The sequence below is a fragment of the Laccaria bicolor genome, genomic scaffold (assembly GCF_000143565.1).
Source record: "Laccaria bicolor S238N-H82 LACBIscaffold_29 genomic scaffold, whole genome shotgun sequence".
NCBI classification, from domain to species: Eukaryota; Fungi; Basidiomycota; class Agaricomycetes; order Agaricales; family Hydnangiaceae; genus Laccaria; species Laccaria bicolor.
Window position 1 is genome coordinate 187,486 of NW_001889900.1, and position 25,414 is coordinate 212,899.

Genomic DNA, 25,414 nt, shown 5'->3' on the forward strand with positions numbered 1-25,414 from the left:
TTGCATTAATCCTGATATTCCCATCAATGGCACTATTCCTCGCCGCATTCCGATAAAACGTTAGTACTGGATAAAATATAAAAAGAATGAGCAGCCCGAGAACGAGCAGCAGCAGCACCGCAACGTTCAAAATGCCTCTCCACGGAAACTCGCCCTTGTCCCCCTTGAATCCACCCTTACTCTTCGGGTCATGAAGATAATCCTCCGCATCCGGTGGCTCCATTTCGTCCGACGCTGGATCGTACGCATATGGTACCAGCCCTCTGATGGTTGAAATCTCGCTTGGGTACTTTGTGTCGGACTGGAAGGACACGACCGAGTCGCCTGATGATGAAACCATCGAGTTGCGTCGCGAACTGAACTTTGGTGGAAGCAGTGAGCCTCTTTGAGTCTCAGGGTCGTCTGCGAGGCGGTAGAGCACCATGGAGCCGCCGCGCGGTCCTAGACTTGACGGGAGGCCGCTGGAAGCGACGCCTAGCCCGAGACCTGCCATTGTGGATGGTGTAAAATTACTCCCAGGACTTCGGCCTTCGTCGCGGGATTTTGAGAAGACGAAAGGGTGGGTGCTGCTGCTCCTGGACACGGGGCGAGATGACGCGGACGACGAGCGCGTAAAGGGGTTTGTCACTGGTGGGGTCGGGCTGAGGGGTGATGTGAACATCCTTGACGACGAGCGTTGTGCGTCGGGTGGAGGTGAGCGGGGAAGGAGTTGGGAGTCCTCGAACGGTGTCGTCGCCTCCGAACGTGATGGCGGAGGGCTACGTGCGTCGTTGTACTCGACGTATTGAGCCCCACCTGCAACGGTGGTATTGGGAGGGGCATGTCGAGATGTTGGAGACGTGGGCTGGGATTGCAATGAGTTCGCCATATGACAGCCAACGACGACGACAACAGCGACGACGATGAAGGGAAGGTGGAAGACGTCGTCGTCGACGACGACGAGGAGGGAAAAAGTGGTGTTCTATTTCCAAATACGGAGGCATCGCCGGTTCTCCGGGTCTTGCCGTGTTTTAACTTTCCGAATCAGGCTTCAGCTCCTTTCCTTAATCTCTCTAGCAGAAATTAAAAAGCTTTTTATCCTTACACTAGAGAAGCGTCCTGATGATGGTCTGGAAATTCCTTTCCAAGTCGTCGACTCGCCTCGAGCGTTTGGCAGATTGCAGAGCACGAAAACTTGGCTCATTAGCCTGTCATTATTGGGGGCAGGCGGCAATGTGACGTTGAAAACTGATAATTTGCACCAAGGCAAGACGAGTGCGCGCGGCTCATAAATTATCGTAGAGAGGGTGAGGAGGGCACCTTGACTATTTGAAGCGGATCCCGGCCAAGTAAACAGCGTTTGCATTATTCCATAGTGACTCCTCTGTTATTCCGGAGGTCGCATGCCCTTCATGTGACGGTGATTGTATGTGCTGTGCATCTAGTAAGCTAGTTGTACGTTCTGGCGTGTTTACGAGAATTTCTACTCAGTCCGAGTGCTCACAACGACCTGAGCATTTCAACCTTGACTACTTACGCTCAACAGAAGCTAATAATAGATTCAGTGATCCAATCACCCTCACCACATGCTCCATCTCCCTCTGAATTTCCACTGCGTATTTCCTGGTCAGAGCGTGATTATCTAAATTATTTAATAATCAAAAATGGAAGATGGAGCAGAGATGGAGATCAGAAAAATCTACATGCAAAAAGCAGAAAAGAAAACAGAAAGTCTATGCTCCAGAATGTCGTGTAAGTATGTTGAAAAAATACTGGATAGCATTCGCCTGAACTCCTGAAGCCGCCGTTTTCTTGGTACATATCAACTATGACCAGTTCGCCGTTTGGTTCTCGGTGCTTGCAATTTTCGGCAAAGCCGGTTCTGTGGCAGGCAACCTTGTGTTCTGTTCCGCTCCCGTTATATACATTTTTCAAGCATTTCTCCAACGAGCTGATTGGGTGTACGTGGGTTCTTTGGGATTCTTTTTGAGATGAGGCATGGTCTTGGAAGATATATAGTTTGGTTGGTAAGTTGGTACGCTAGTGAAATACAATGTAAATATTCAATCAAAAAAAATGAGTGATGAGGGCAAGATGAGTGGTTGTCAAACGGAACAGGTCAAGAACAAGTACATACACCACCATTTGTTCAAAATGCTGATGGGATCTGGCATGAATCTCCGCTTGACAGATTACTGATGGAGGTCGCCCTGGCATGGAGGGCAGGTGTGTCGGAGCTTGGGGCGTAAATGTTAGAGCCAGCGGCTCGACACCTGACCCACAGGTTTTCAACTCTGCTCAGGAAGACCTGTACCGCCAATTTTCTTCGGGCGACGAAATGATGTACTTGAGATACAAATTATTCATAGTAAGATAATAAAATGATACATTGAGCACTTCCAAGTTCTTACAGGTAGAAAAGACACGGAATCCTGAGCTCAACATGAAAAGGCCCGTGCGAGAAACTCTCCAAAATTTCCCCAAGTCGTTTAAACTCCGCCCTATGTTTGGTTATTTCCAAACTTCAACCAGAACCAAACTCACCTTCCTCTCCACCACAACCGTCTCTCGCCCAGTTGCTTGCTTGCTCCCCTCATTATTTCTTGTTTTCATCTGTGTTCCACTACCAAGTGGTCTGCGCCCCATGTAATCCTCCTCATGTTGTTCCGTTGGTTGTCCTTGTTACCCACCCGTGCGTCTGTGCGCGGTCACCACCTGTCACTGTTCTGGGCTTTTGTTCCTGCCCATTGCCCCTTTGTAGTTCCTCCCCGACAAGTGGCCACTTGCTAATACTGACTCTCCTGGACAGGTTCACTTTCGCATGCGCCACGTAGCGGCAGCCGCAGTAGACGCGCGCCTATCACCATCATCAAACCCAAGCTTGGCTCTCCAGACAACGTCTCAACGTGGTATCCGCCCTCCGCTACCCTCCTCTCATTCAACGAGCCAGAGGCTCCGCTTTGACGTGCCTTGTTTGTGGTTGCGCATTCGGCGGACAGCGCAAAGGGTGGTCGGGTGGGGGAATGTTTTTTGAACGGAAGAGCAGACACAGGTAGTAATTGGAGCTGCCTCATTTCTCACATCCTTCCATACACCCTATACCTTTGTACTATGCAGCCTGTTTATAATCCTTGCTTATGAAAATGTGGCCAACGTCATACTTCTCCTTGCCCCTTGTATTTTATGGACTAAATAAGAACATGAACACCTAGTACAAATATGGCCAGGGAGAAATATTGAAAATATAGTGAATTTACGTAGGCTGGGCTGCCAGCTGGTCCCCAGCTGCCCCAGACAGGTAGTGCCAAGATCGACCTGGGCACACCCTGCTATTAGTCGGATTTCGATCATGGTGTGGACTCGGATCATTATTGCCTGACAGGTGGGAAAACATGCCACACAGGGTTTGACTCTCAGGTTTTTCTCACATGCCTGTCATTTGGCGGTGTAGCCTTCAGAATCATATGAAATGTCACTGGCCTGATGGTCTAGTAGTACTAGTATGATTCCTTGTTAGGGGTTTATCAGTTTCGAGGAGGTCCTGGGTTCAATTCCCAGTCAGGCCCGATCCATTCCTTGCTAAAGTAACTTTTTATCGTTGCCCCCTTGTCACTGTGGGCTTATGTTCGTAACCACGCGTTCTGATTGATTAGCTTTGTGTCACTGCACGCGGTAATTGGTAACCACCTCGTGACCTCGCGTCCAAACAGTCATTTTTTTCGGCTGACAACCCTCACGTCAACCTCTTGATCCTCTAGTTGCAAGAATCTGGTTGTGTAGCTGTCTATGGAAAAGCAGCGTCCGATGCACATTGGACTCCAATTCAAATCTCACAAGAATGCGGCATGAGCAATCAACAGCGTCGAGCGACAAAAATCTTTGTTGAGTGTATCTTCTATAGTTGTTCTGGTGAGGCTGAAGTTCTCACAAATTGCGGTAAAGCGATGGATCGAAAGCAATCTTCCTTGGTTTGTTTTGCTAAGGGCAGTGGGCGATGGTCTCTGGTATGTTATTCATGAAGCTGATCAGCGTTGGTGAGGGGCAAGTGTTGACTTTTTCAGAAGAACTTACGTACCAGGACGATACACGAAAAGCGCGGGTCTAGAGCCGACTACTTGTCATCGAGAAGATACGTGACGTCTAGCCTCTGATCCTTTTTGTTCAAAAAGAAATTCATTCGAAGTCGCGAAAGCACTCTTTGCTCCTTGAGCAGTGCTCTGTCAGCGCCCTTTGCCCGGCACAGAAGCTAGCTCGGCGGTCCCGTTGACCTCGAATTTAAGGCGGAAAGCCTTCCTCAGTGAACGTTGGATTCACTTGGGTCGCGACGGGAAGGGATAATCCTAAGTGTCAATGTCAGCTGCGCTCGTTCTGTCTGCCGCGCTGCTTGTTGGGTGGACTACCTCAATACCCTCTCTGGACTCTCGTCCCGAGATCCATTTCACACCAGATCAAAATCGTCTCTCCAGCTTCCGTTTGGAACGTTCACATTCCGTTATACGACTGGCACTCAAAACGATAACGCCGTTCGTTTTCCAGGCTTTCCTTCTTCAAACGAGGGACTGAAGTCTCATGGCCGCTCACAACTCACGTGAATTTTCAACCATTCCCTTCCAAGATTCTTAGTTTTTGGGGTCCAGAGGTTGTTTGATCGCCTTTCTCGGGACTGATAAAGGCAAGGGCCTGGTAGACTACGGTCCTGCTCAAACGTGTGTATCCACGATCGTACTTACAGGCGAGATACTTTGCCTGATTCTATTCACATCGCTCTATGAAGTTGTTCGAACTCCACGGACGTCAAAAAATCCTTACGCTGGTGCCACAGGAGCACATGAGCTTGACATGAGCGAATCTGGCGATTTTTTGTCATCCTCACCGATGCTTTCATTTGATTGCGTCGTTCGAATTCGATTCACGGATCGAAGGGAGGTCCAGCCCCACCGAATGTCGGCCGATTGTCCACCAACTGCCGCCAAACCGCCTATTTCTCCTTAGGTCCAGGCCGCCCAGTATGATCAGGAACACACTGCTTAGGAAAGAAAATATTTAAGTGGGTTGTCTTGGGATGGACATCGGGAAGCGGACATGGGGTAGTTGAAAGAATCATAGCTGGCTTTTTAGGTGCCTCTGAACCGTCGAGTCCGTGAGGCATTAATAGGACAGTGGCGTTAACCGTACTGATTGCTCAGTCTAGTTCCTCGAAGAGGAAGATCCCGGATCTTGGTCCATTCCCTCTGTCGTGACAAGAACATCTCTGATTCTAAAGATGTGTATCTGTTCTTATCTCGAACAATCAGTTGGACAGTGGAGATCGGTCAGCTGGGGTAATTGGGGTTCAACCGTCAACGCTTCTGTGAATGGTGCCTGACGCCCTAGAAGTGGGGATCTATATTTACTACCGCAACCCATGAACAAAACCGCAGCGAAAGTGACGCACATGCTCCTATGGTTCCTTGTTTGCATAGATTTGTCCAAGTAAGACTCATTTACCCACAACACGACACCTGCACCCGAACGCCCATCTCGCTGTCCGCCCTTCACTCGAAGCTTGGAATTTTACTATACCATTCAAGGATCCATTTCGCATCTAAGCACACAATGTCTTTCTGGGATTGGACCGCACGTATCGAATGCGAGAAATACGAGCTCGGCCAGAGCTACACCGTCATCGTCTTCTTGGGCGAGGTCCCTAAAGATCCAATGGATTGGCTTATCTGCCCCCAATTCGTTGGCGCACATCATGCAATAGTTGATAGCGGTAGTGGTGGGAATAGGGGTCCTGTACTCGAGGAAGGATTCGTACATCTTTCCACTGCAATTGCGGAGCGAAGCCATTTAGGATCATTGGAGCCCAGTGCAGTTGAACCATATCTCAAGAGAAATTTGAATTGGAGGGTGCAAAAGGTTAGTTTTTTTCTCACTAACGTCAATTTCCGCGTTGAGGTGACTCGGAATCTAGAAGGATGAGTCTGCTGCACAGCTCAACTCGTTGGAAGTTTGCATCTTTGCGACGCGCATGATCCATCCTCCTGATTCTGATTTTCCCGTGCCTGCTGAAAAGCGCCGATTTGGTGCCATCACTCACGGTCGCCAAGGGGGTTGTAGGTCGTTGTGATTTGAGTGAGCTGTTGGGATGTAGATTTATATGTCTGTTTGCCTGCTGGAATACTGTAAAATATTCACCGACGATGTGATGGGCGTCTTCGCCGTCCTAAGCGTCCTTTATAGCGATTGGTGGTATGATGGGGAAGGACGGGCTAGAATGGTTTAGTTAACAGCCTGAGAGACTCTTAACGGCGTCAAAAAGGGACTGTCGAGACGAAGATTCCATCAGGCCAAGCGGTTTGAAGGGGAAGTGGACTGGCGATGATCAGGGATACAATGGAGAGGAGGATGGATGTTATGCAAAATTTATCAGCCAAAAATGGCCAAGATGGACGTCCATATATGATATATCACTGTTCATGCAATGGAAAAGACAGTGTGTATGTTACGCTGCGTTCCTGGAATAATAATACAGGGGTAAATTTTCGAAAGGGATTCCTGCGGCTGTCACGATTTCACGCTTGTCACGGTCACCTGATTTTTCGCACCTCTCCCATCTTCCAACATGTCCTCTTCCAAATCTCGCGTTTCCAACATGGAGATGGCTTTATTGCTGGCGAAGATTAATCCAAGTTCAAATACTCGCTCCTGCACTCAATGTACACGTCAAGTGCCGAAGACCCAGCTCCTCCTGACTTGCGAGCAGTGCAGGGACAAGCAAAAACGAAAAAAGGCTAGGCGAAAGGAAAGACAACTTGCAGGCGATGCTGGGCCTATGTCACTGGCGAAAGCTACAGCCATTATCGATGAATACGAGAGGGAGGAGGCGGCAAAAGCAGCGAAGAAACCGTTGAAGAAGAAGAGAGAGGATTGGGACGAGATAGAGGTTGAAATGGGCGAGGATTGGGATTCTATGAAAGAGAGGCTCAAAGCCGAAATGGCTGCAGGCAAGGGAAAGTCGGGAGAGAAGCGCAAAGCGGCGCCATACGGCTCTTTGTATGCAGCTGGGATAGCGCATGACCGTACAGCGATCGCAGAGTGCATGGCCATCGTCAACGCTGCCCATGCTAACGTGTCAAGTCCTTCCCTTTCTGTGCCTTCTCCCCGCCAGGAAATCATGGAGCCGCTACTGAAACGTCAGGTAAAGTTGTTTCGTTTTTCGTCCCTTGGATGTTCTCTCAATGTTGCTCTTCAGAAAATTTCGGAGATGGTACCACCCAAGCTATCGGATATCCCAAGCATCGCGTCTTCTTCCAAAAGCAAGGTCAGTTTCTTTGTGGGCCCCCGTTGTCCAGTCGCTTGACAGTCCCTCTTCCCAGGATTCCATGAGACAGAACACGACAGCTCCAGCGGATCAAGCGACCTGCGACAAGAAAAATCCCGAAAGGCTACCCAAGCCTCGAGTAATAAAGCAAGCTACTTTGGGGAGTTATTTTAAACCCAAATAGCTATCTCGACTTGTACTTATTTTCCGACATCAAGAAAAGACAATTGTTCGTGTTTCAAATTCTCTGCAATACAAACTACTTTGACGAAGCTGCGGCGTAATGAATATCATCGAATACAAGTACAGATTTCTTAGGATCACTTCTTTGACGTCCGCCCAACACTTTCATTCAAACACCGTTTAATGATTGCCAGGGTGCAATTCGCGACTCCCTCCACGACGACCATGAGTGATCCCGCTGTGGCGATTAGTGTTCCCAGCGATGGGGAAGGCTGAACCACGTGGGTAAGTCAATGGGGTCGAGAAGATGCTGACCTCCAAAGAGGGGATTTCAACAGGGGTAATACCGTCGGCCTGTTGAGGAGTAATTGCAAAGTCAGATCAATATCCAATGGATGTATGTTCACGAACCTTAACAGCCCTCCAGTGCAAATCCTTGGTCAGGTAAGGCTCAACAACCTCCGCGTCCAAAGACTCCAATTTTCCGTATTGCAAAATTCCGCGACTGAGATGAACGAAACCCTCCTCGACCAATTCCGCTTGATTTTGGCAGTTCTGGCAGTGACTTGCGGCACTATTGACGAACGCATGGTGAGCGCCGACAAAGTGGGGGCTGGTGATGTATTCTTCGGGTTTTTCGGGAACCGAACCCAGGAAAAGCAGGACGGAGAAGCTCTGGCCAGTCTCAAATTTCTTGAACTCGACGCGCGCAGTCCAATCCCGAGGGTAGCCGTGGCCCGCGTGCTGAATAGTTGGGTGATGATCGTCTGCAGAGGGTGCGGAGGGTGCAGCGGCTGCGACGGGTTGCTGAGCAGCTGCGGCGGGCTCCTGAACAAGTGCGGATTGAACGCCGAACACTGCGCTCCCGTAAAGCTTGTTGACGATAGCGGCGATGGCTTTCTGAACGGCTGCAGGGTTAGATGTATCGAGGCCGTTGAACTCAGGGTACGTGTAGCCGAGTTTCGTAGTGTCGGGAACGCCAGCAGAGGCCCAGAACGCGGTTTGGGTATGGTAGAAAGGCGTCAGGTCTGATTATTAAATGAGATCAATAAATTGGTGAACCGAGGCATTACATACTCGTGTTCGTGTCAACGGTAGAGTTCGCGGGAATGGTGAGGGTCCCACGTTGGGAAGGACCTGGTGTGACCCAAACACCGTGATGGAGTGCGCTCCAAAGAGAGAGCAGCCTGTCAACGTTGCAGTGATGCAAGAAAAAGATGGGATCGAAGCCTATAATATCACCATGTGAGTTAGATGCAACTTTGGCGCAAAAGGAGAACCTTGCCTGCGACGGCTGGATCGCCCATTTGTCCGTTACCTCCGACGTAGACGTGAATGCCATCGTGAATGGCTTCGAGACTGTTACTGGTGCTTCCGCCATCGCCAACCGTATGGTTACTGAAGGCGGGCCAAGTGGTGACTCTGGTCAGCAGATTGTAAGTGTTTGAGCGAATATTGGACTGTGCATTCTTCAAGACCCTATGAAATAACAACATCTTAGTTGGGTCATTTTGAATCGATTAATTAAGAACATACAATCTCAGCCTTGCAATGTTATCGGTGGCATCGGGCTGCAAGCTCGTGGGCTGCCTGAGAGTCGTTTTCCAGCCACTGTAAGGTGTGGGGAAAGAAGGATCGATTGGGTGGAATGTATAGTGATAAAGAGGGTTAGCAACGTCTTTTTTCTTTCCGTCATGACCAGTGATGGACACCGTCTGTTTGGCGATCACTTCATCAGGTGGTACGGAGTTGACTGCCCAATCCCAGTAAGGTTGACGAAGCGTAGTCGCAGCTGCCTTCCAGGCCGCCTGATCGACTGTGTAAGTTGCGGCAACCTCTTGTGCGCGGGTCCACAAAATTTGCTTAGATATGCCATTTAGAAGTTAAGAAATAAGCGCGTAGTTTAAAATTACCTCAAACGCGGAAACATAAGGGCGATGCCAAGTGGGGAAGAGAACCGAACCGTGAGTACAGTATCCACCCCAAGTAGGGTTCGGGATACCAGTCACGCCATCCCAAGGGATATACGGCAAGCCGTGAATGCCCCCGACTTGGAAGAAAGATTGGAGAGCGGCCTGCGACTCTTTCGTATACATAAGCTCTGATGGACATGCTGGGCGTTAGTTCGCTTATTCAACCAGAAAATGTCTTTCGACGTACGGAGAGCTTGGATGTAGAGCGAGAAATACTTGTCATGCTGGACGAACGTTCTGATTTCGAGGCGGTTTGGAGCACCTCCACCAGGACCAGAAATGACGAAGCGAGACATGATCGGCAAGTGTAGGCTAGATAGGCAATGTAAAGGATGAATTCCTTGAGAATAGGATGGACACTGGCGCGTCTTTATATGACTGGAAGAGTATACTCTTGTTTGGCTTGTCGTCCCATTGTTGGTCCGGTTAAGGCCTTACCGTTCACGTCAGGTGGTGCTTGGGGTGATAACGACGAGGTATGCGAAAAGTCTGGAGTCATGGGTTGTACTCCCAAAACTTGGTACCTGATCATTACCAGAGACAGATCAGAAATGGATGCGACAGCGAGAATGAAACATCTTTTGATCAAGATAATTGAGCGGGTGACCTCAGCGCTCGCATAGCTGCAGTGCCTTCAAAATGCAGGGCTGAGAATGTTAATGCCTCATGCACCGTTTACCACTCAAATATGCCTCACACACCCGATCGGGAAATTTGACTTTAGGGCGCAGATGTGGGCGGCGGCTGTTGAGTGGTCGATCAACAGTTGGAGAGGCAATTTTTACCCTCGGACCGTGAATGTCGCTCCACTTTGTGGGTTCGACGGTTCTCCATTGATAGGGCACGTCCTTGAGCGGCATTCCAATCAGATGTAGGAGCCATGATAGTACCGGTGGCGAGGGAAACATAGAAGCTTCTTCTCTCCTTCCAGTCACAGTGGTCAAGGAACATCTGGGAATCTGGCAAGTGCACGAAGTCACAAGTGCTTCGATAAGAATCTGGGAAACGCCGGTAAACACTTCTAAATCCCTGTCGTGAATAACAAATTCGTGGAGACATATGTACTCACTGTTGAACAAGTTAATGTCGAACGTTCAAACGTTCGCGAGTCGCTCAAACTTCACAAGAGGCGACCAAGTGATGTGTCACTTGAATTTTTTTGTCACATGTCAATCTTGCTTCAATCACGATTATCGATCATGAACCCGGCTGATATCTGTACCCGCGGCGATGAGGCAATTCATGAGAAAAAGAGCAAGAAATTCGAGATGGGGTTTTCAGTCTTCCGAACACTCTATTCTTGCGATGTTTCCCCATGGATTCATGTGACTTCATTCATGGTTTCTAGAATCATGGTTTGCAGCAGGGTCTTGGGTCTTTATTCGCCAATTTTATCAACGCTTCTGAAGATCGTGATACACCGTTATCTTGGCACGGGCATTTACACGTCAGCCCTAGGAGAAGCTTGACGAAATCCGACCAACTGGTTGACCGCCTTCGAGAAATAATTGTCGGCCGCCAATTCTATTTCCAAAGTGGCATAGACATCTATGCTGTTCAATGTGTATAAGTATTATTTGTTGACGCGTATTTTCATTTCCGTCGACGCGTATTTTTCTTCGCCCCGCGTATTTTTCTCAACCTCTGCGTATTTTTTCACATCCTGCATCAGTAGCCTGACCATTCATCGGGCATTGCCGAGCGCTGATGAATGACCAGTGTGTACGTGAATCCGAGTCAAGCCTCCTTCAAATGAAACCGGAGCTTCATGTATCTATGTCCTAAGGATGAACTTTATGATAGAATTTACCCATATGCCGCATGGCTGTCAACGACAAACACTATAACGCATCCATTTTGCGTCTTAGTAGTACTTACATGAATAGTCATTAGCACAGTGCAATTTCATTGTTTGCAGCTGCATAGCGACAGCTGACACTAAGAAATGGACTTCGTAATCTTGAAATGGCCAAGTTAGACAGTACGTTACAAGTACGCTTACATATTGCTTACATAGACGTCGCCCGTCCACGTGACGTCAGGCCGGTCTGGTACCTCAGAGTCAGACTCGAAGAGATGGCCCGAGCACACAGGCACAACTGAACGACATAGAAACCCATCGCGCCATCACAGCCCATGGTTATGGGCTAGGCCTCGTCGTTGACTTCGACGATGTGCTCGGCTCTTGTCCTCTGTATCTAGTGTCGATCAGACCTCCGGGAAGCCCAAAGCAGGGTCCAACCAAGACAAAACGCGTCAAGAAGCGCTATGGAAAAATACGCGTCACCGAAAAAAAAAACGCGGAGCCCAGAAATAATTACGCGGCAACAAATAATACTTGTACACATTGAACAGCATAGACATCAGTAGAATAGATAAAATCAAATTTCTCGCGTTTCCCGGTACTTATAACTTGCTTATAACAGCTTTTGGTTTGGTAAAAATTTAACGGAGAAACAGGCCAACTGCGCACGCCTACAGCTCGACGAATCTCGCAAGCTCAACGACGCGACGAAATAATATTTGGTCGCGCGGGTCACAGGTCATTGTACGACGAATTGATTTATTTAATACAGTAGACAAACAGTAGAGCCAATGAAGTCACGTCAACAACTCCTGGTAAAGTAGATTCGAATGCGTTCTTCAAGCGTTCTTCTGTACGTCCTTACAAAGGACTTTTCTGGATTTGTAGAAAAACAGTTATGTATTAAATTTGATGGTATGATTGCACAAGTCAGGTTACCTTTTTGCGTCAGTACGCTCAGCTGGCTCGCCTTACATAAAATTATATTCAATTCCCAAAAAAAAAAAAAAAAGAGTATCTATGGCTCCCCATCCAAAAGGTCATCTCTCAAATTCACAGCTTCCAAGTCCGAGATCTGGTTGATCCGATACAAATATGTGCGATCCAGTCCTTTGGGCAAACCCCTTAAACAAGTGGCGATATCAGTCAGAGGACAGGGACCGTCAATGACAAGATAAACGGCAAAAGTTGCTGTTGCGTTGCTATCAGCGGATTCTTCTCCAAGAATGGCTTCGGCATCAAGTTCACGGAAGAAATTAACATTCCACCAATCGAGAACCTGCGCCAGGCGACGTTGCGGCGAATCAGAGCCCACCGCAAACCTTTCTGGATCACGTAGGGTATCTATCTTGTCGTGCCAGCCTGCTGTAGATTCCTGTAGACGAAGTTTCCCTTCAGACCATCAACCAATCTGAATAAAACAAAAACCGACATAATTGAATCTCGCCCAATCCGCATAATTAAGACCACGCGTGAAAAGTTGTCTGGGCTCATTCCAACGAAACACACCCTCCGTAGAAATAGAAAGGATTTTCAAAGTCTGGACGTCTTTATCCGTCGCGGGTGGAGGTTGACTCAGAGCGGGTGATCTCGACCTCACCCTACTAGTCCGCGCTATCGACTGCGACCTCGACCTCGACCGGGAATGAGCGAAAATGGGGGGTGGTACTATGTCGGCCAAAATTGGAGATAAACGTTGCTCGCCTAATTCTGACTTTGATCTTTTCTTGTCTTGCGAAGGGGAACGCGAAGGAGCCGTCCTACGATTCGACGTGCCTCTGAGGCGGGTAGGGGAAAGAGACGGAGAGCGTGTGCGCTTCGGTGATATATGGAGGAGGGAGGAGAGTGGGGGTGCGACTTGAGCAAGGAACGATGAATCCAAATACGGAGAGCTGGGTTTGTGTGCCCCGGGCTTGGACAAGCTACGACGTTGATTCACAGTGGGATTCTCTGGATCTCGCGGAGGAGAGGAACGGGGAGGAGCTTGAGGGTAAGAAGGATATGCCCCGAATGACGCGGTTTGAACGGGATGCTGCGCAAAAGAAGTAGGGTATCTAGTGGTTGGCTCGTACGATCGTGGCTTGTCAGCATACGATGGGCTGTAGGGTCGTGGCGGTGGAACATACACATATCCTAATTTTTCTTGGGCCCACCCCAAAACCCGCTGTTGCCAAGCCCGATCCATCATGTCGCCGTAGCGCCTGAATGTGCTGACTATGAGAAGGAAATATATCAGACCCAAAGAAAAGACAACTGTGATGGCGATTCTGGGACCGAGTGCGTCCCTCGGCGATATCGCATGAATGTTGACGTCCTCAGATGTCCCAGTTCGCCAGACGAACGACATGATGCAAAATATGTAGAGTATCATTGACCTTGCGAGAAAATGGGTTAATGATGCCGAACAATAATGAGAAAGAAAGAAGCTTTTTTACCAAGCTAGCCACGTCGCAGGCATTGCAAGCATAACCCAGACGTTCCACCATATACCCGTTCGAGTTTTTTGAGCTTCCTATCAAACTACCAATTCAATAAGTGACCGTCGTTGAAGCATCCCGCTACATACCGTTGCCCACTCCGCCGCTTTATACGTCTTCCGCATCGTACCAAACCTGATGATGTAGATGCAACCGTACAGCAGGCTCATAAGAGCACAAACAAGTGACAGCAGGGCCGAATATCGCGTGTATGGATCAGCAGCCGCTACGTCAATTTGCAAAATCGTCAAGATGGCGCTATACGAGAGTTGTATCAATGAACCCAGTTAACAAAAGTCTGTATACGCACGATAAGAGCAAAACCGATATAATATTAAGAGTCTTCCATTCTCTCATTAACGAGTCGATGAAACTCTGCCAAGAACTCTGCAGAGACGCGTAGGGCGGCGTCAGCTCCTGAGGCTCGAAGTTGAACCCTCGATTTATATCCCTCACGGGGTCTTTCCACCCACTTGCGGCTTCCAGTGCCATTTTTTTGATCTCGGGCATTGACATTTCCGCCTCTTCGAATATCCGTGTCACCCTGCTGAAATACAAGGAGGGGAGGCGAAGCATGAAATGCAGATAGATCTGACGCGGAACCGTGTCCAGCAGGAAAGCAGTTGCGTACGCTGTTATACGCGGTTGGACGGCATAATTCGGATAGTATTCTTCTTTGTCCTCTCCCGCTAAAGGCTGGACCACTACATATGGTTGTGGCTTGTAACCATCCGTTGCTGGAGGCGTGTACATGGGAGTATGTGGCCTAGAACCAGGGGGAACGAAAGGGGCATTATACGTATCCACTGGGACTAGGATAGGCTGAGAGCGCGATCTCCGTCGACGACGGCGGGAGGGGGAGGAGCTAGAAGAAGAACGGGAGCGCGACCGTCTATACTGACGGCGAGATCGTGTGTCCCAGTGTGGTCTCCAATAGTCAGGCTCTGGCAGGATAACGACGGGAGGCAGTCGCTCCCTGTAATCTCTCTCATTTTGGGGCTCGTCCCAAGAATACCTTCGTCGTGAAGACCTTCTTTCACTTCTTGAGTGGGACCTGCTATGTCTTCTGGCCTGCCTAGGGGGAGAGCTACGGCGTGATCGGCGATCATGATATAACTGTGAGCGTGATCGTTGTCTCCAAGCAGGACGAACAGCAGGCGGTGGTATGATAACGGTGGGTGGCCTGTGGATAGAGACAGGAGGAGATGGTGGGGACCGTGAGCGTCGACTTCCTGAGGCAGGACGTGCACGGTAATCGAGAGGATATTTTCGGGGGCTTCTTGACCGCGACCGACTTGCAGATGACCGGGTTGAGCCTTGTGATGCAGGAGGTGGTACGGCGGGAGGTTCATGAGAAGGCGCAGAATAGCAATAGCGTGTAGAAGTACGAGAACGATGTGGAGAATTCGAAGGATGGCGGGGTGGAATAGGAGAGAAGCGCGGGGAGGTAGGAGAGAAGCGCGGGGAGGTAAGAGAGAAGCGCGGAGAGCGGGGACGCTGCTCACGCGCAGGAGGAGGGGAAAAGTGGGGAAGAATGGTCGGAGTGACAATAGGCGGAACCGGCAATACAGATGCGATTGGGCGACTGCGGCTTACTGAACGAAAAGAAGAACCATCCCCACTTGCACTTTCAATCTCATCAGACTCCTTCGCTCCCAGAGGTTTAGGACTGCGGGAGCGCCCACGAACTTCAGACGCGGAAGGTGCGGAATCGACTCGCTCAGAGTCACGTCTTGGCTGGTGTGTGCCCGTATGAACGCGATGCCTTCGGCCTCTCCAAAAGCGGCTAAGCCATGGCCGTTGTGGGCTTCTGGAATATTGTTGTTCATTTCTCCTCGAGCTTCGCGAACGTCTTCTGATTGGTGAACGGCGCGGACTTCGGCTTTGTGAAGGACGTCTACTTGGTCCACGGTGCCCTTGCCCGTAACTTCTTCTGCTCTCAGAACTGCTTCCTTTGGATGGTGCGATAAAAGGAGCGGGGACGACTGCAGGCTGCGACACAATGACTGGAGGCTGGGGTAGAATGACTGGAGGTTGGGTTGGATAGGGTGGTCGAAAGTTCGGCGGATATGGATAGACTGGTTGAGAAATGGGTTGGGTATGAGGACGACGGTGTTGATAGATTGGTTGGGAAGGAGGCTGAGTTACATAGATTGGTTGCGAGTAAGGCTGGGGCAGATACATTCCGGGTTGAACATAAGGCTGCCCTTCGTAAGGTATGGCATACTGTTGCTGGGGCTTAACTGGAATGTCGTCGATCGTTGGGTCATTCTGCCCAGTGATGATGTTTTTGATTCCGAGTGATACGGAAGGCTTGAATGGGTCGACCGCCACGAATGCGCCATCCACACGGGGACGTTGAGGGTAACGCTGCATAACTGTCAAGTTGTTCGAGTCTCGTCGTTGTGCTGGTGGCAGAACAAAAGTTGTGTTGACTTCTGATTCAACAAACCTAAGCGCCGGGACTAATCAGGGTCATAGATCATCGTGTCAATGCGTGAGAACAGAAGACTTCTGAATTTCGAAACCCTTTGGCATAAGTAAAGCTCATGTCGGGGATGGAGGAGCGGTACAAGACGTAAGCCAAAAATAATCTCGATTTTTTTTACATAAATAGAAAGAGCACGGAAAGTACTCGTCGTTTAAACAAACTAGGCGTATATGTGGAAGGAATGATATGAATGCACAAGTAGCATTTTGTGGATTCCGGGGAGGAGTGAACTACTATGCTGAGTAATGTAGAGGAATGTCCAGTTCGATCTCTAGTAAAGAAGGGGTAGAACAGCGGAAAAACGATGTGGTGGTAATGAGCGCACAGGCGAGTGATACGAGGCCAGCCCGCGTAAAAGGAGTGTTAACTGCACCAGAAAGGGGGATTGAGGGGAACGCTTCGGTCGTTCAGTTATATGAAGCACCATCCAATAACACGAGACGTACCATGTTAGCTTCGCCTTCCACTTCTACGCCAAAACCGCCCCTTTCTCCATATCCCTTCCAACATCCCCTTCACCCTGCACCTTCTCCACATCCCTCCCCCGTTCCACAGGGAACATCTGCCGATAAACCCACTCAACAACCCCCAAGGTCAAAAACACACACCCCGTAACCGCCAAAACAACTTGCAGCAGCCTAAAAGGCGACATAACCTCCATAGGAGACTCGAACAGCGCCCAGATAACAATAGACACCATCGCGTACGAGCAAGAAGCGACGATTACGAATTCGCGCACCACGAAGGAAGTAGCAGGGATTATGGGATGATTCAAGAGCGATAGGGCTAGCATGGTGGGGTAAGTGGGGAACCCGAAACTTTTGCTGGGCGGTTTATGTGTTACGCCGAGCGTACGGGTGTTTCAATGGCGGGAAAGAATAGGAGATAATGAAGGAGGAGGTGGTGGGATTTTGAGACCCATCGTTGTTAATGCCCTGAACGTTATTGAACCCTTTCACATGTCACGTCAAAGTCCTATCTGAGTTGTGTGCGTTTTGCTTAGTGCTGTATGTAAGGGTTTCTTGGCACTCACTTGATTTCAAGGACATTCAGAAAGAAATCGGAGCATTCGATAACAGGGAGTTCGAAAAGAGGGAAATCGTGGAGTCCATTCCTGATTGTTCTTGGGAAAAAGAAAATGCGATTCTCGACAAATTCTCGATGTGCTGATGTTTGCCAAGATTGTGCAGTCAACATCGGCAAGCTCCGATGGGAGGGAGATAAGATCCTCCATCAGCAACCAAGAACTCTCAAGAACTATGAGCTAACAACTCAACTTTGGAGACTAAATCGGCGCGTTGGATTCGTATCGTCCCTCTAGGTAATACGGCAGGGATGTCCGCCGAACATTTGGTATCCAGGTATCGTGCGATTGTCTTGGAACCGGACACTACGGCCCTGTGAGTCCCGTTACCCTAGCTGGTCTTCTAAAGTTCGAAATCCCGGTACCATTTTGCGTGCGTTTTTCTTCATCTTAGTCTCCAATTCTCAACGTAGATATTATCCCAGAAAGAAACCTTCGAAGGGCAAACGAAAGCACGAAGACGACTCAGAAGTCAAATTCGCGTCCAAAGACAAGTGAAAGAAAATCAAACCTACGTTGCCACCTGTCAACCCCACCCATTGACGTTGACGACGACGACGACGACCACATTCACGCTGACCCACCCTCGCCCTCTGCCCTTCAAACTGCGACAACCACTCCCTTCACATCAACTGGCTCAACCCCGCTTTCCCCCATTGTCATTCCTTCTACATTGTCTCAAGATTGCGAATCCTCAACGATTTCAACTCGCTCAGTCGACTCTACCAGCACCACCACCTCTCCCTCTATCAGTAATGTTGTTGTGCCCACTGCGGCTATTGTTGCGCCCACCGCGGCTATTGTTGCACCCACTGCAGCTACGTCACCTGCAACCACTACGGCTACCGTTGCGCCCACCGCGGCTGTCATTGCGCCCAATGTGGCGATCATTGCGCCTGCAGCTCCTGTTGTCGCCACCGTGGATGATGACCTTACTCCTGCAGTCGTGAACTCAAGCAACCCAGTGGAAAATGCTCCTTGCCGGTCTCGTCGTCAGGTACTATTTATTTTTGACCCTTTACACGATCTTCTGCTAATTCATTGTTATGGTGAAATAGATTGACCCTCTGTAAGTACTTTGAGTGTTTTCCTCGACAAAACAGATCACTAACTCTATTTAAGACAAAAATTAGTTGTTCCGCGTCCCCCAGAGGAAGCTCCAGTCATTGGGCAAACACCAACGACACCAGCGCTAGCTTGAAAAACCACTAAGAAAGCCTCAAAAGGTGACGATAAGCAGCTTTCCATCGGAAAGGGTTTGAGTGCGCGGTACGTCGACTTCTCGTCCCCTACTTGATTCGTTTATTATATAAACTTGTATGCGGAAGAGTACAAGAAATGCCACCCTCATGTTACGACAGGACAATACCGGGTTCTTTGGGGTAACATTGACGAAGCAACACGCAAGGTAAGTCTTCTTCTTTATTTGTTTCCATAATCCATAATGTTCTCCTGGAATTTGAACAGCTATGTAAGGCGAAGAAAGCCGAGAGGAAGGCCGGGAAAGCTCTCGTCACTGCGGCGCAGGCAGGGGATGCACGGATCCGTAATTTATTGCCTTCGACATCAGGCCCTGTGCCCCATATTCTAGTACCTCTCGCTGTGTACTAACACGTTAGCGGACTTCATAGATTTCCTTCGACACGGGCTTCAACTGACTTGAACAGACAAGTGTACAGTATGCGAGAAGGACCTGAGCCGCTTAGATACTCAGATAACCGCAGACTCTCTCCGTAGAACCCAGATATTTCTGTAGCATTCGGTAGTTATTTAATTTGAACATGTCCCAAAGGAATCAGATGAAATCCGTAGAGACTACCTCTGTCCATCTCTGAGAGCTTTAGAATGGGGGCACCATATTTATTTCAGATGGGCGGCAAATCTAGGTCGTAAGCCGCCCTTATCGGATCTTAACTGTCCTCTGCCCAACCGCTCTCCTCCGGTCTCGTCAAAAATACTACTGCTAAGCTTCGCCTCCCTCCGATCCCGTTCTCACTGGGAAGCTTCAAGCCTCTTCCCCAGTGATATGTGGCCCCTCAAACTGATATTATAGATGTGCAGAAATTGGCGTGCAAGCACGCCGATGTGCACACTCCTGCACGCTCGAGGCACGCCAAAAGTGTTGTGCCCGGTAGAAGGTACAGTAGCTGTAGTAAACCTATCTAATATTATGTCGATATTCTAAGGATTACGGATAGTCATAGGGACAAAAACAATCGAGTTAGCCCTCCACAAACATAGGAACCCACTCCCCAGACCCCGTCAACACCCGCACGTCTTGAACAGTTCTTAGCAGTTCCGTGGCAGGATTCGTTTGATGCCCGAAATGAGGTGCCAAGAAGCCCGCAATCTCCGACTTTTTCACCGCTGGGTGAGCTAAAGGTGTCCTATCCTGGGAGAGAGCAGTCTTTGCGCGCACAAGGCGATCGAGAATCTGTCGGTAGTGGAGGGGGATGGAATTGTAGATTGTTAACGCGGCCTGAGTTCGATTGCTACGCTCATTTTCGTCCATCCTGTGTTGTATGCTCAAATAACGTAGCTCTGATACTGTAATATAAGGGTAAGCAAGGGAGTGAAAGGGGAGAGCATACAAACATACCATCTCTGATAGAGTGGTTATTCATCGCTGTCCGTGAGGCCTTGGAGACGGCACGGGGCTCCCTTAATAGGAGGCGCTCGTAGGCTATGAGAGCGGGTCAGCAGATCATTAGGGACATAAGGGAAAATGAAACCTTCTACTGCTGTCGATGCCATTTGCCATTGATGGATGACCCTGTCCGCATCCTGCTGCCTCTGCTGCGTCTGCTCAAGATCATGTACCCGACGCGTAAGAACCTCAACACGTCCAAGCAGCGACTTGTTATCTAATTTCAACTTCTCGTTCCTCTGTGAACTGTATTAGATGACATTGCAAGGATCCTGGATGATGCTGACATACCTCGCCAAACGGTAACTTATGTTTGAACTCTACGCCGTTTTCATCGACGGCCGTTACCTGGTATTCAGTGATATCGCCGGAGGTGCTGAGGGGCAACAGGGATTTGTCGCCTTTATCAAAACATTCTTGCGCACCCGCAGAAGTCGAGAATGCCGCGCCCGACACAGTGATGGTCCTTGGGGGCATTGTGAGTGATTGAATCATTTCAGGTCTTTCAGCGACATAGTTAAACGAGATTGGAACCAGAGGCTTAGAGGTAGTTTGAGCGTATGAGCGCGTAGGCATGATGGAAAATAACAATGTCTCAGAGGGCCCGGCGAAGTGACTTAGCTCTCGACAAACAAAGGAGACACTTTTGAGATTCCGCCGAAAACCTTAATGCTCGAAATGGTTAAACGTCACCTGACCTCTGGGAACATGCCGTGTTTGACGCGACGTCGACTCAAAATAAACCAACGATCTCTCTGCGTCTCACCAGCTCCCCCACCCATAAACCTCGCCCAAAGCCAATGTCACAAGCCCTGTAACTCAAAACCACCTCGGCGTCCGTCGGTATCCCAAACAGAAATACCGCCCATGGCGCTCCTTTTTAAGAATTAAGGTTTTCGGCGGAAAGTAATCAACTGAAAGGAGATTGCATATTACATAATAAGCCTCGACTCTTGTGCACTGTTGACGCCGTCGACCACGACGATGTGGCCCACCATCACGGTCCCCATAATCCACGCATACTCACTCAAAACCCAACTCATCATCCTGTCCGTCCTCCTTCTCATCTCCTACCTACACCGCAAAAGCCGGTTCCTCATCGCCTTCCTTATCACTGGGTACTTTCTCTTCAAAATCATCGTGCCCGTCGTGCGGTGGACATGGATATTCTTCAAGGCCGTCGCGTGGTTCGGCTTCTACATTCATTACTTCCAAAGTGGGTTTGTGTTCATCATGGGTGGGGCTGCGTTGCTGTGGAATGATGGATTGGCGTGGCTGGTTGGTTGGATGGAGAGAGTGGACCGGGAGAGGGAGGCTGAGAGGGCGAGGCAACGGGAGGAGGAGAGGGAGAGAGACCGGGAGCCGGAGAGGGAGAGGGAGAGTGGGAGGGAGGGGACGAGGAGATGCGGCGATGGAGCCAGTGGCGCCTTTGGAGGGAAGAAGGGCAAGAAAAACAGGAGATGATGGACAAAAGTGCCCAACTCTGTCAATCTTGTTGAGTTTTTACCGCCCTTCTCTTCATCATCATCTGAGTAACGGATACAGATGCCATCGGAAATGCGTCTCCTGGTGTACATCCCCTCTGTGTCATTTGTCTGCATGTGCATATCTAATTCATTTGCTAGGAACGTATGCTTTATCGCGGCTCATCAAACACGCCGCGTACCTGTATTATAAACCCCATCGCAGCTCAAAAATATAGGGTCGTCGAGTGGACAATGTGCCTCGGCAAGTGCCCTAGAACATACCTCAAACTCTCATGCACCTACATAAAAGATTTCGCATATCGTCTTGACTTCGCATAGGGGCCCATATATATTCGCCCACGCCCTCGAATCTATGTATAAACTCCACCACAATCTATTTATTGCCGCTGGTATTCTTAAGGTCATGTGTGCGTCAATCTCAGCTTATTCCTCAGTGTTTATATTGAATCGCTTTCACCGCTCAGGATTTCCTATCATAGTTGGGCCTGACCACAATGAAATTGTTAATTTTGGAACATTGGGCACCATATGCTTCGCGGGGGTGGACGTAAGATGCTCCCCCTTGCATGCGTTTACTCCATGCCGATATGTTGAATTCCTGGTATGTTTTTGACAGTTCTCTTTAACCGGATTCCGAATCCTGTATCTGTCACTAGACTGGCGACAACATGGCGTGATAACATGTCGCGTCTATCTGACGCGGGACCGATAAGACGTGATAGGTGTTATGTCCGTGATGGAGACGAAATAAGCGCACGCGCGGGATCCAAGCTCGATACTCCCGTCCCCTCCTACTTGCCGCGTTACTATATACGGCTCCCACCACACCTCTTATAGACGAATCTGGGGAACCTTGGGTCCCTCCCGGACGGACCTGGGGGAAAGTGAAATTATCTCTCCTGAATCGTATCCCTCAATCATAACCACCGGAAGGAACTGGGGAAAACGGCAGGGAGGGACACGTTGTGTGGAGAACAATTTGTCGAGGTCCAGACGTCATGTCTCCGGTATCTCTCATGCCCGTTCCCGAGCTGGATTTCGAACGCCGATGATATGAAAAGTTATTATCGTCAAGTGAAGCATGCTGGTGGGGGAGTCTATTTTTAGAATGCGAGTGCATGGAGACCTGGAATTGGATTGTCGCGTGAGGGTACTGTCCTGTGTAAGAACTCATCAACTCGTCAGACACAATGCCGTTAATTAAACTAGGGAATGCGAGCGATCATTGCGAAGGGAGAGGGAAGCAGAATCTGAGCAAACCCGTTGTAGGGCGATTTCGGAGTCATACGATGCCAAGGACGACGGGATGGCGGATTAATTGCTCATTCTCTAAAAATAGCGGTCGTCGGGCGAAACTTTTTTCTCGTCGGGAATGAGTTGCGTTGAAGAAATTTGTGGGCGGGAGCTTGTCAACTATATCCCGGCTGACTCCAGGCGTCCCCGCAAATGTGCTGCGGCCCGGGGTCATTCAAGAATTCGATATCTCAATCCTAACGTCAGGCGTATGTACCCCTCAAAAAATTCTAATGACAAACTGCAGGACTCTTTTCACCACAAGCAATAATGTCGTCAAAACCCACAAAACAAGCCCAGACCGATCAACGGTCCGCCCCGGCAAAATTCCTTCAGATCTCGATCGATCGTCACGCAATTTTCTACCTAGCTAAAAATAATTCGCGATCTCTCCATGATTCCATGTGCAGCCAGTCACTGGCCTATCAAAGCCCGACGCTATAAGAATGAGGGAAAGAAATCACGAAAACGACCGGCAGCCGTCTTCTTCTCCTTTTTACGTGCACCTTCCGCACCGCTCCCCACACAGCGTTTTCACGCTCCCACACCCACCTCCACTCCTTGCCCGCCATGCAACACGACGACGAGGTCTTCGAGGCTATGGGCGACATGAAGAAAGACACCGAGCAGGTGTCGTATGCCAACGGCTCCGATGTCAACAGCCATGAGCTCGATGACATTCACGATGGTCTTGAGTTTCCGACAGACGAGGAGAGGGCTACGCTAAGACGTGTGGCTGATACTATCCCCTGGAACGCTTACCGTGAGTCGTACCCCATTTTTTTCCTCCTTCTTTCGCTCAAAAATTATTTTTAGTCATCGCTGTCGTGGAATTGGCTGAACGGTTCTCTGTACGACCCTTTCGCTCATTTTCACCCTTTGTCGTCGTGACTTACCTTCCATTACACCAGTTCTACGGTTCAAGCGTTGTCTTCACCAACTACATCCAACAACCTCTTCCCCCTGGCTCCCATACGGGTGCAGGCTTCGACAAGTATCAATCGGGTGCTCTCGGGTTAGGCCAGCGCGCTTCCACTGGTCTCACGACCTTTTATCAGTTTTGGTGAGCACGTCCCCACGATCGTAGTTGCCAACGCCTATCTCACCAACACCACGCTTCCAGGTGCTACGTGACGCCATTACTTGGGGCTTACATCGCTGATACCTACCTCGGCCGCTTCAACACCATCTGTATCGCCGTCTTCGTTGCTCTCGTCGGACACGTTATCCTCGTCGTCGCCGCCGTCCCAGGCATCATCGAGAAATCAAGTGCCGTCGGTGCATTCGCCGTTGCCCTCATTGTTATGGGCTTGGGAACGGGTTTGTTCAAGGCCAATATATCCCCCCTCGTCGCGGAGCAGTATAAACGCACAAAGCTCTTCGTCATCACCCGCCCGAACGGCGAGCGTGTCATTGTGGATCCTGCGTTGACGGTGTCGCGTGTGTACATGGTACGCTAGACACGTTTCAACCGAATCGGGCAATACGCTTACCCCTTTCAGTACTTTTACATGTTTATCAACGTCGGTGCCTTGGTTGGCCAAATTGGGATGTCTTATTCTGAGAAAGTGGGTTTCTTTCGTCTTCCGCGTTACAACCCACTCTGATATTTTTTTTGTTAGTACGTCGGATTTTGGCTTGCTTATACCCTTCCTACCCTTGTTTTCCTACTCTGCCCCGTCGTCCTATGGATCGGACGTAATAAGTACCAGCGCTCTCCACCAACGGGTTCCGTTCTTGCCTCCTCTCTTCGTCTATGGGCGTATGCTGCTCGTGGAAAATGGAGCTGGAATCCCGTGAGGATGTACAGGAACTTCAATGCTGATGGATTCTGGGACAAGGCCAAGCCGAGCAACCATACCCCCGAGAACAGGCCTTCGTGGATGACGTTCGACGACGTCTGGGTTGATGAAGTGAAGCGAGGTATCAAGGCTTGCGGAGTGTTCTGCTGGTACCCCCTATACTGTACGTCTCTCGATGCTCCTTTGTTTTTTTACGCAACTGACGTTCTTGTAGGGTTGACGTATAACCAGCTTAACAACAATCTCACATCACAAGCCGCCACCATGTCTACGCACAATGTGCCCAATGACGTCCTCTCCAACTTGGACCCCTTTGCTCTCCTAATCCTGATCCCAGTGTGCGATCTCATCGTGAGCTTCCCCACTCGTCTCTGCCACGCTTCCACTCACCTCCAATTCTAGGTCTACCCCCTCCTTCGTCGTGTAGGCATTAACTTCACCGCCCTCAAGAAGATCACCCTTGGCTTCTACACCGGCGCCGCATCCATGGTTTGGGCTGCCGTCCTTCAGCACTACATCTACAAGACCAACCCCTGCGGGTATCTCGCCTCCTCATGCCCCGCCGACCAGGTCTCTCCCCTGAACGTCTGGATACAATCGGGCGCGTACGTCCTCATCGCCATATCCGAAATTTTGGCTTCTATCACTGGGCTTGAGTACGCTTTCACTAAAGCCCCGAAGAACATGAGGTCCCTTGTTATGAGCGTCTTCCTGTTTATGAGCGCGCTGTCAAGTGCTATTGGAGAAGCCTTCGTTTGTGAGTTACCCCCTTCTCCCCTTTTATTTCACGGCACTAATGTCTCGTCAGCCCTTTCCTCCGACCCTCTGCTAGTATGGAACTACGGCGTTATGGGTGTCCTCGCTGGTGTATCGGGGCTCGCTTTCTGG

The 25,414-nt window shown here is 49.7% G+C and overlaps 11 protein-coding genes across 11 annotated transcripts; 5 read left to right on the forward strand and 6 right to left on the reverse strand.

Moving 5' to 3' along the window:
• The first annotated feature begins 2,528 nt into the window (after positions 1-2,528).
• Positions 2,529-3,138, forward strand: LACBIDRAFT_304760 (uncharacterized protein). The gene is made up of 2 exons (XM_001885014.1): positions 2,529-2,736; positions 2,789-3,138. The coding sequence occupies exons 1-2, from the start codon at positions 2,638-2,640 to the stop codon at positions 3,011-3,013; spliced, it is 324 nt and encodes a 107-aa protein (XP_001885049.1). The 5' UTR covers positions 2,529-2,637; the 3' UTR covers positions 3,014-3,138.
• A 2,359-nt stretch (positions 3,139-5,497) lies between these two features.
• Positions 5,498-6,227, forward strand: LACBIDRAFT_304761 (uncharacterized protein). Its single transcript, XM_001885015.1, has 2 exons — positions 5,498-5,880; positions 5,936-6,227. The coding sequence occupies exons 1-2, from the start codon at positions 5,575-5,577 to the stop codon at positions 6,089-6,091; spliced, it is 462 nt and encodes a 153-aa protein (XP_001885050.1). The 5' UTR covers positions 5,498-5,574; the 3' UTR covers positions 6,092-6,227.
• Positions 6,228-6,586: 359 nt separating this feature from the next.
• Positions 6,587-7,469, forward strand: LACBIDRAFT_304762 (uncharacterized protein; the record flags this gene model as incomplete). The annotated part of the gene is made up of 3 exons (XM_001885016.1): positions 6,587-7,162; positions 7,217-7,285; positions 7,341-7,469. The coding sequence occupies 3 exons, from the start codon at positions 6,587-6,589 to the stop codon at positions 7,467-7,469; spliced, it is 774 nt and encodes a 257-aa protein (XP_001885051.1).
• Positions 7,470-7,502: 33 nt separating this feature from the next.
• R1 (tyrosinase) lies at positions 7,503-9,737 on the reverse strand (the record flags this gene model as incomplete). Its single annotated transcript, XM_001885099.1, has 7 exons — positions 7,503-7,822; positions 7,880-8,496; positions 8,546-8,698; positions 8,754-8,947; positions 9,005-9,330; positions 9,382-9,569; positions 9,629-9,737. 7 exons carry the CDS (start codon positions 9,735-9,737, stop codon positions 7,649-7,651), a joined length of 1,761 nt encoding a protein of 586 aa, XP_001885134.1. The 3' UTR covers positions 7,503-7,648.
• Positions 9,738-12,263: 2,526 nt separating this feature from the next.
• On the reverse strand, positions 12,264-16,098 carry LACBIDRAFT_304764 (uncharacterized protein; the record flags this gene model as incomplete). The annotated part of the gene is made up of 5 exons (XM_001885100.1): positions 12,264-12,620; positions 12,678-13,620; positions 13,681-13,757; positions 13,812-13,980; positions 14,033-16,098. The coding sequence occupies 5 exons, from the start codon at positions 16,096-16,098 to the stop codon at positions 12,264-12,266; spliced, it is 3,612 nt and encodes a 1,203-aa protein (XP_001885135.1).
• Positions 16,099-16,488: 390 nt separating this feature from the next.
• Positions 16,489-17,006, reverse strand: LACBIDRAFT_304765 (uncharacterized protein; the record flags this gene model as incomplete). Its single annotated transcript, XM_001885101.1, has 2 exons — positions 16,489-16,580; positions 16,660-17,006. The coding sequence occupies one exon, from the start codon at positions 17,004-17,006 to the stop codon at positions 16,683-16,685; it is 324 nt and encodes a 107-aa protein (XP_001885136.1). The 3' UTR covers positions 16,489-16,580; positions 16,660-16,682.
• A 169-nt stretch (positions 17,007-17,175) lies between these two features.
• On the reverse strand, positions 17,176-17,410 carry LACBIDRAFT_304766 (uncharacterized protein; the record flags this gene model as incomplete). The annotated part of the gene is made up of 2 exons (XM_001885102.1): positions 17,176-17,188; positions 17,247-17,410. The coding sequence occupies 2 exons, from the start codon at positions 17,408-17,410 to the stop codon at positions 17,176-17,178; spliced, it is 177 nt and encodes a 58-aa protein (XP_001885137.1).
• Positions 17,411-17,548: 138 nt separating this feature from the next.
• On the forward strand, positions 17,549-18,908 carry LACBIDRAFT_330739 (uncharacterized protein; the record flags this gene model as incomplete). The annotated part of the gene is given in 5 exon segments (XM_001885017.1): positions 17,549-17,613; positions 17,633-17,670; positions 17,723-18,294; positions 18,628-18,705; positions 18,774-18,908. The coding sequence occupies 5 exon segments, from the start codon at positions 17,549-17,551 to the stop codon at positions 18,906-18,908; spliced, it is 888 nt and encodes a 295-aa protein (XP_001885052.1).
• Positions 18,909-19,289: 381 nt separating this feature from the next.
• On the reverse strand, positions 19,290-20,520 carry LACBIDRAFT_330740 (uncharacterized protein; the record flags this gene model as incomplete). Its single annotated transcript, XM_001885103.1, has 5 exons — positions 19,290-19,478; positions 19,573-19,844; positions 19,897-19,980; positions 20,030-20,183; positions 20,236-20,520. The coding sequence occupies 5 exons, from the start codon at positions 20,518-20,520 to the stop codon at positions 19,290-19,292; spliced, it is 984 nt and encodes a 327-aa protein (XP_001885138.1).
• Positions 20,521-20,928: 408 nt separating this feature from the next.
• Positions 20,929-22,135, forward strand: LACBIDRAFT_295070 (uncharacterized protein; the record flags this gene model as incomplete). The annotated part of the gene is made up of 5 exons (XM_001885018.1): positions 20,929-21,438; positions 21,490-21,513; positions 21,570-21,838; positions 21,896-22,032; positions 22,088-22,135. One exon carries the CDS (start codon positions 20,929-20,931, stop codon positions 21,406-21,408), a length of 480 nt encoding a protein of 159 aa, XP_001885053.1. The 3' UTR covers positions 21,409-21,438; positions 21,490-21,513; positions 21,570-21,838; positions 21,896-22,032; positions 22,088-22,135.
• On the reverse strand, positions 22,127-22,551 carry LACBIDRAFT_304771 (uncharacterized protein; the record flags this gene model as incomplete). The annotated part of the gene is made up of 1 exon (XM_001885104.1): positions 22,127-22,551. The coding sequence occupies one exon, from the start codon at positions 22,549-22,551 to the stop codon at positions 22,345-22,347; it is 207 nt and encodes a 68-aa protein (XP_001885139.1). The 3' UTR covers positions 22,127-22,344.
• Positions 22,552-25,414: the final 2,863 nt, after the last annotated feature.

Excerpts from the sequence above, each read along its gene's own strand:
- LACBIDRAFT_304760 (XM_001885014.1), top strand. The coding sequence starts at position 2,638 with ATGTTGTTCCGTTGGTTGTCCTTGTTACCCACCCGTGCGTCTGTGCGC. Across the intron at positions 2,737-2,788 it reads TTCCTGCCCATTGCCCCTTT|GTTCACTTTCGCATGCGCCA; the intron begins GTAGTTCCTCCC and ends TCTCCTGGACAG.
- LACBIDRAFT_304761 (XM_001885015.1), top strand. The coding sequence starts at position 5,575 with ATGTCTTTCTGGGATTGGACCGCACGTATCGAATGCGAGAAATACGAG. Across the intron at positions 5,881-5,935 it reads TGAATTGGAGGGTGCAAAAG|AAGGATGAGTCTGCTGCACA; the intron begins GTTAGTTTTTTT and ends CTCGGAATCTAG.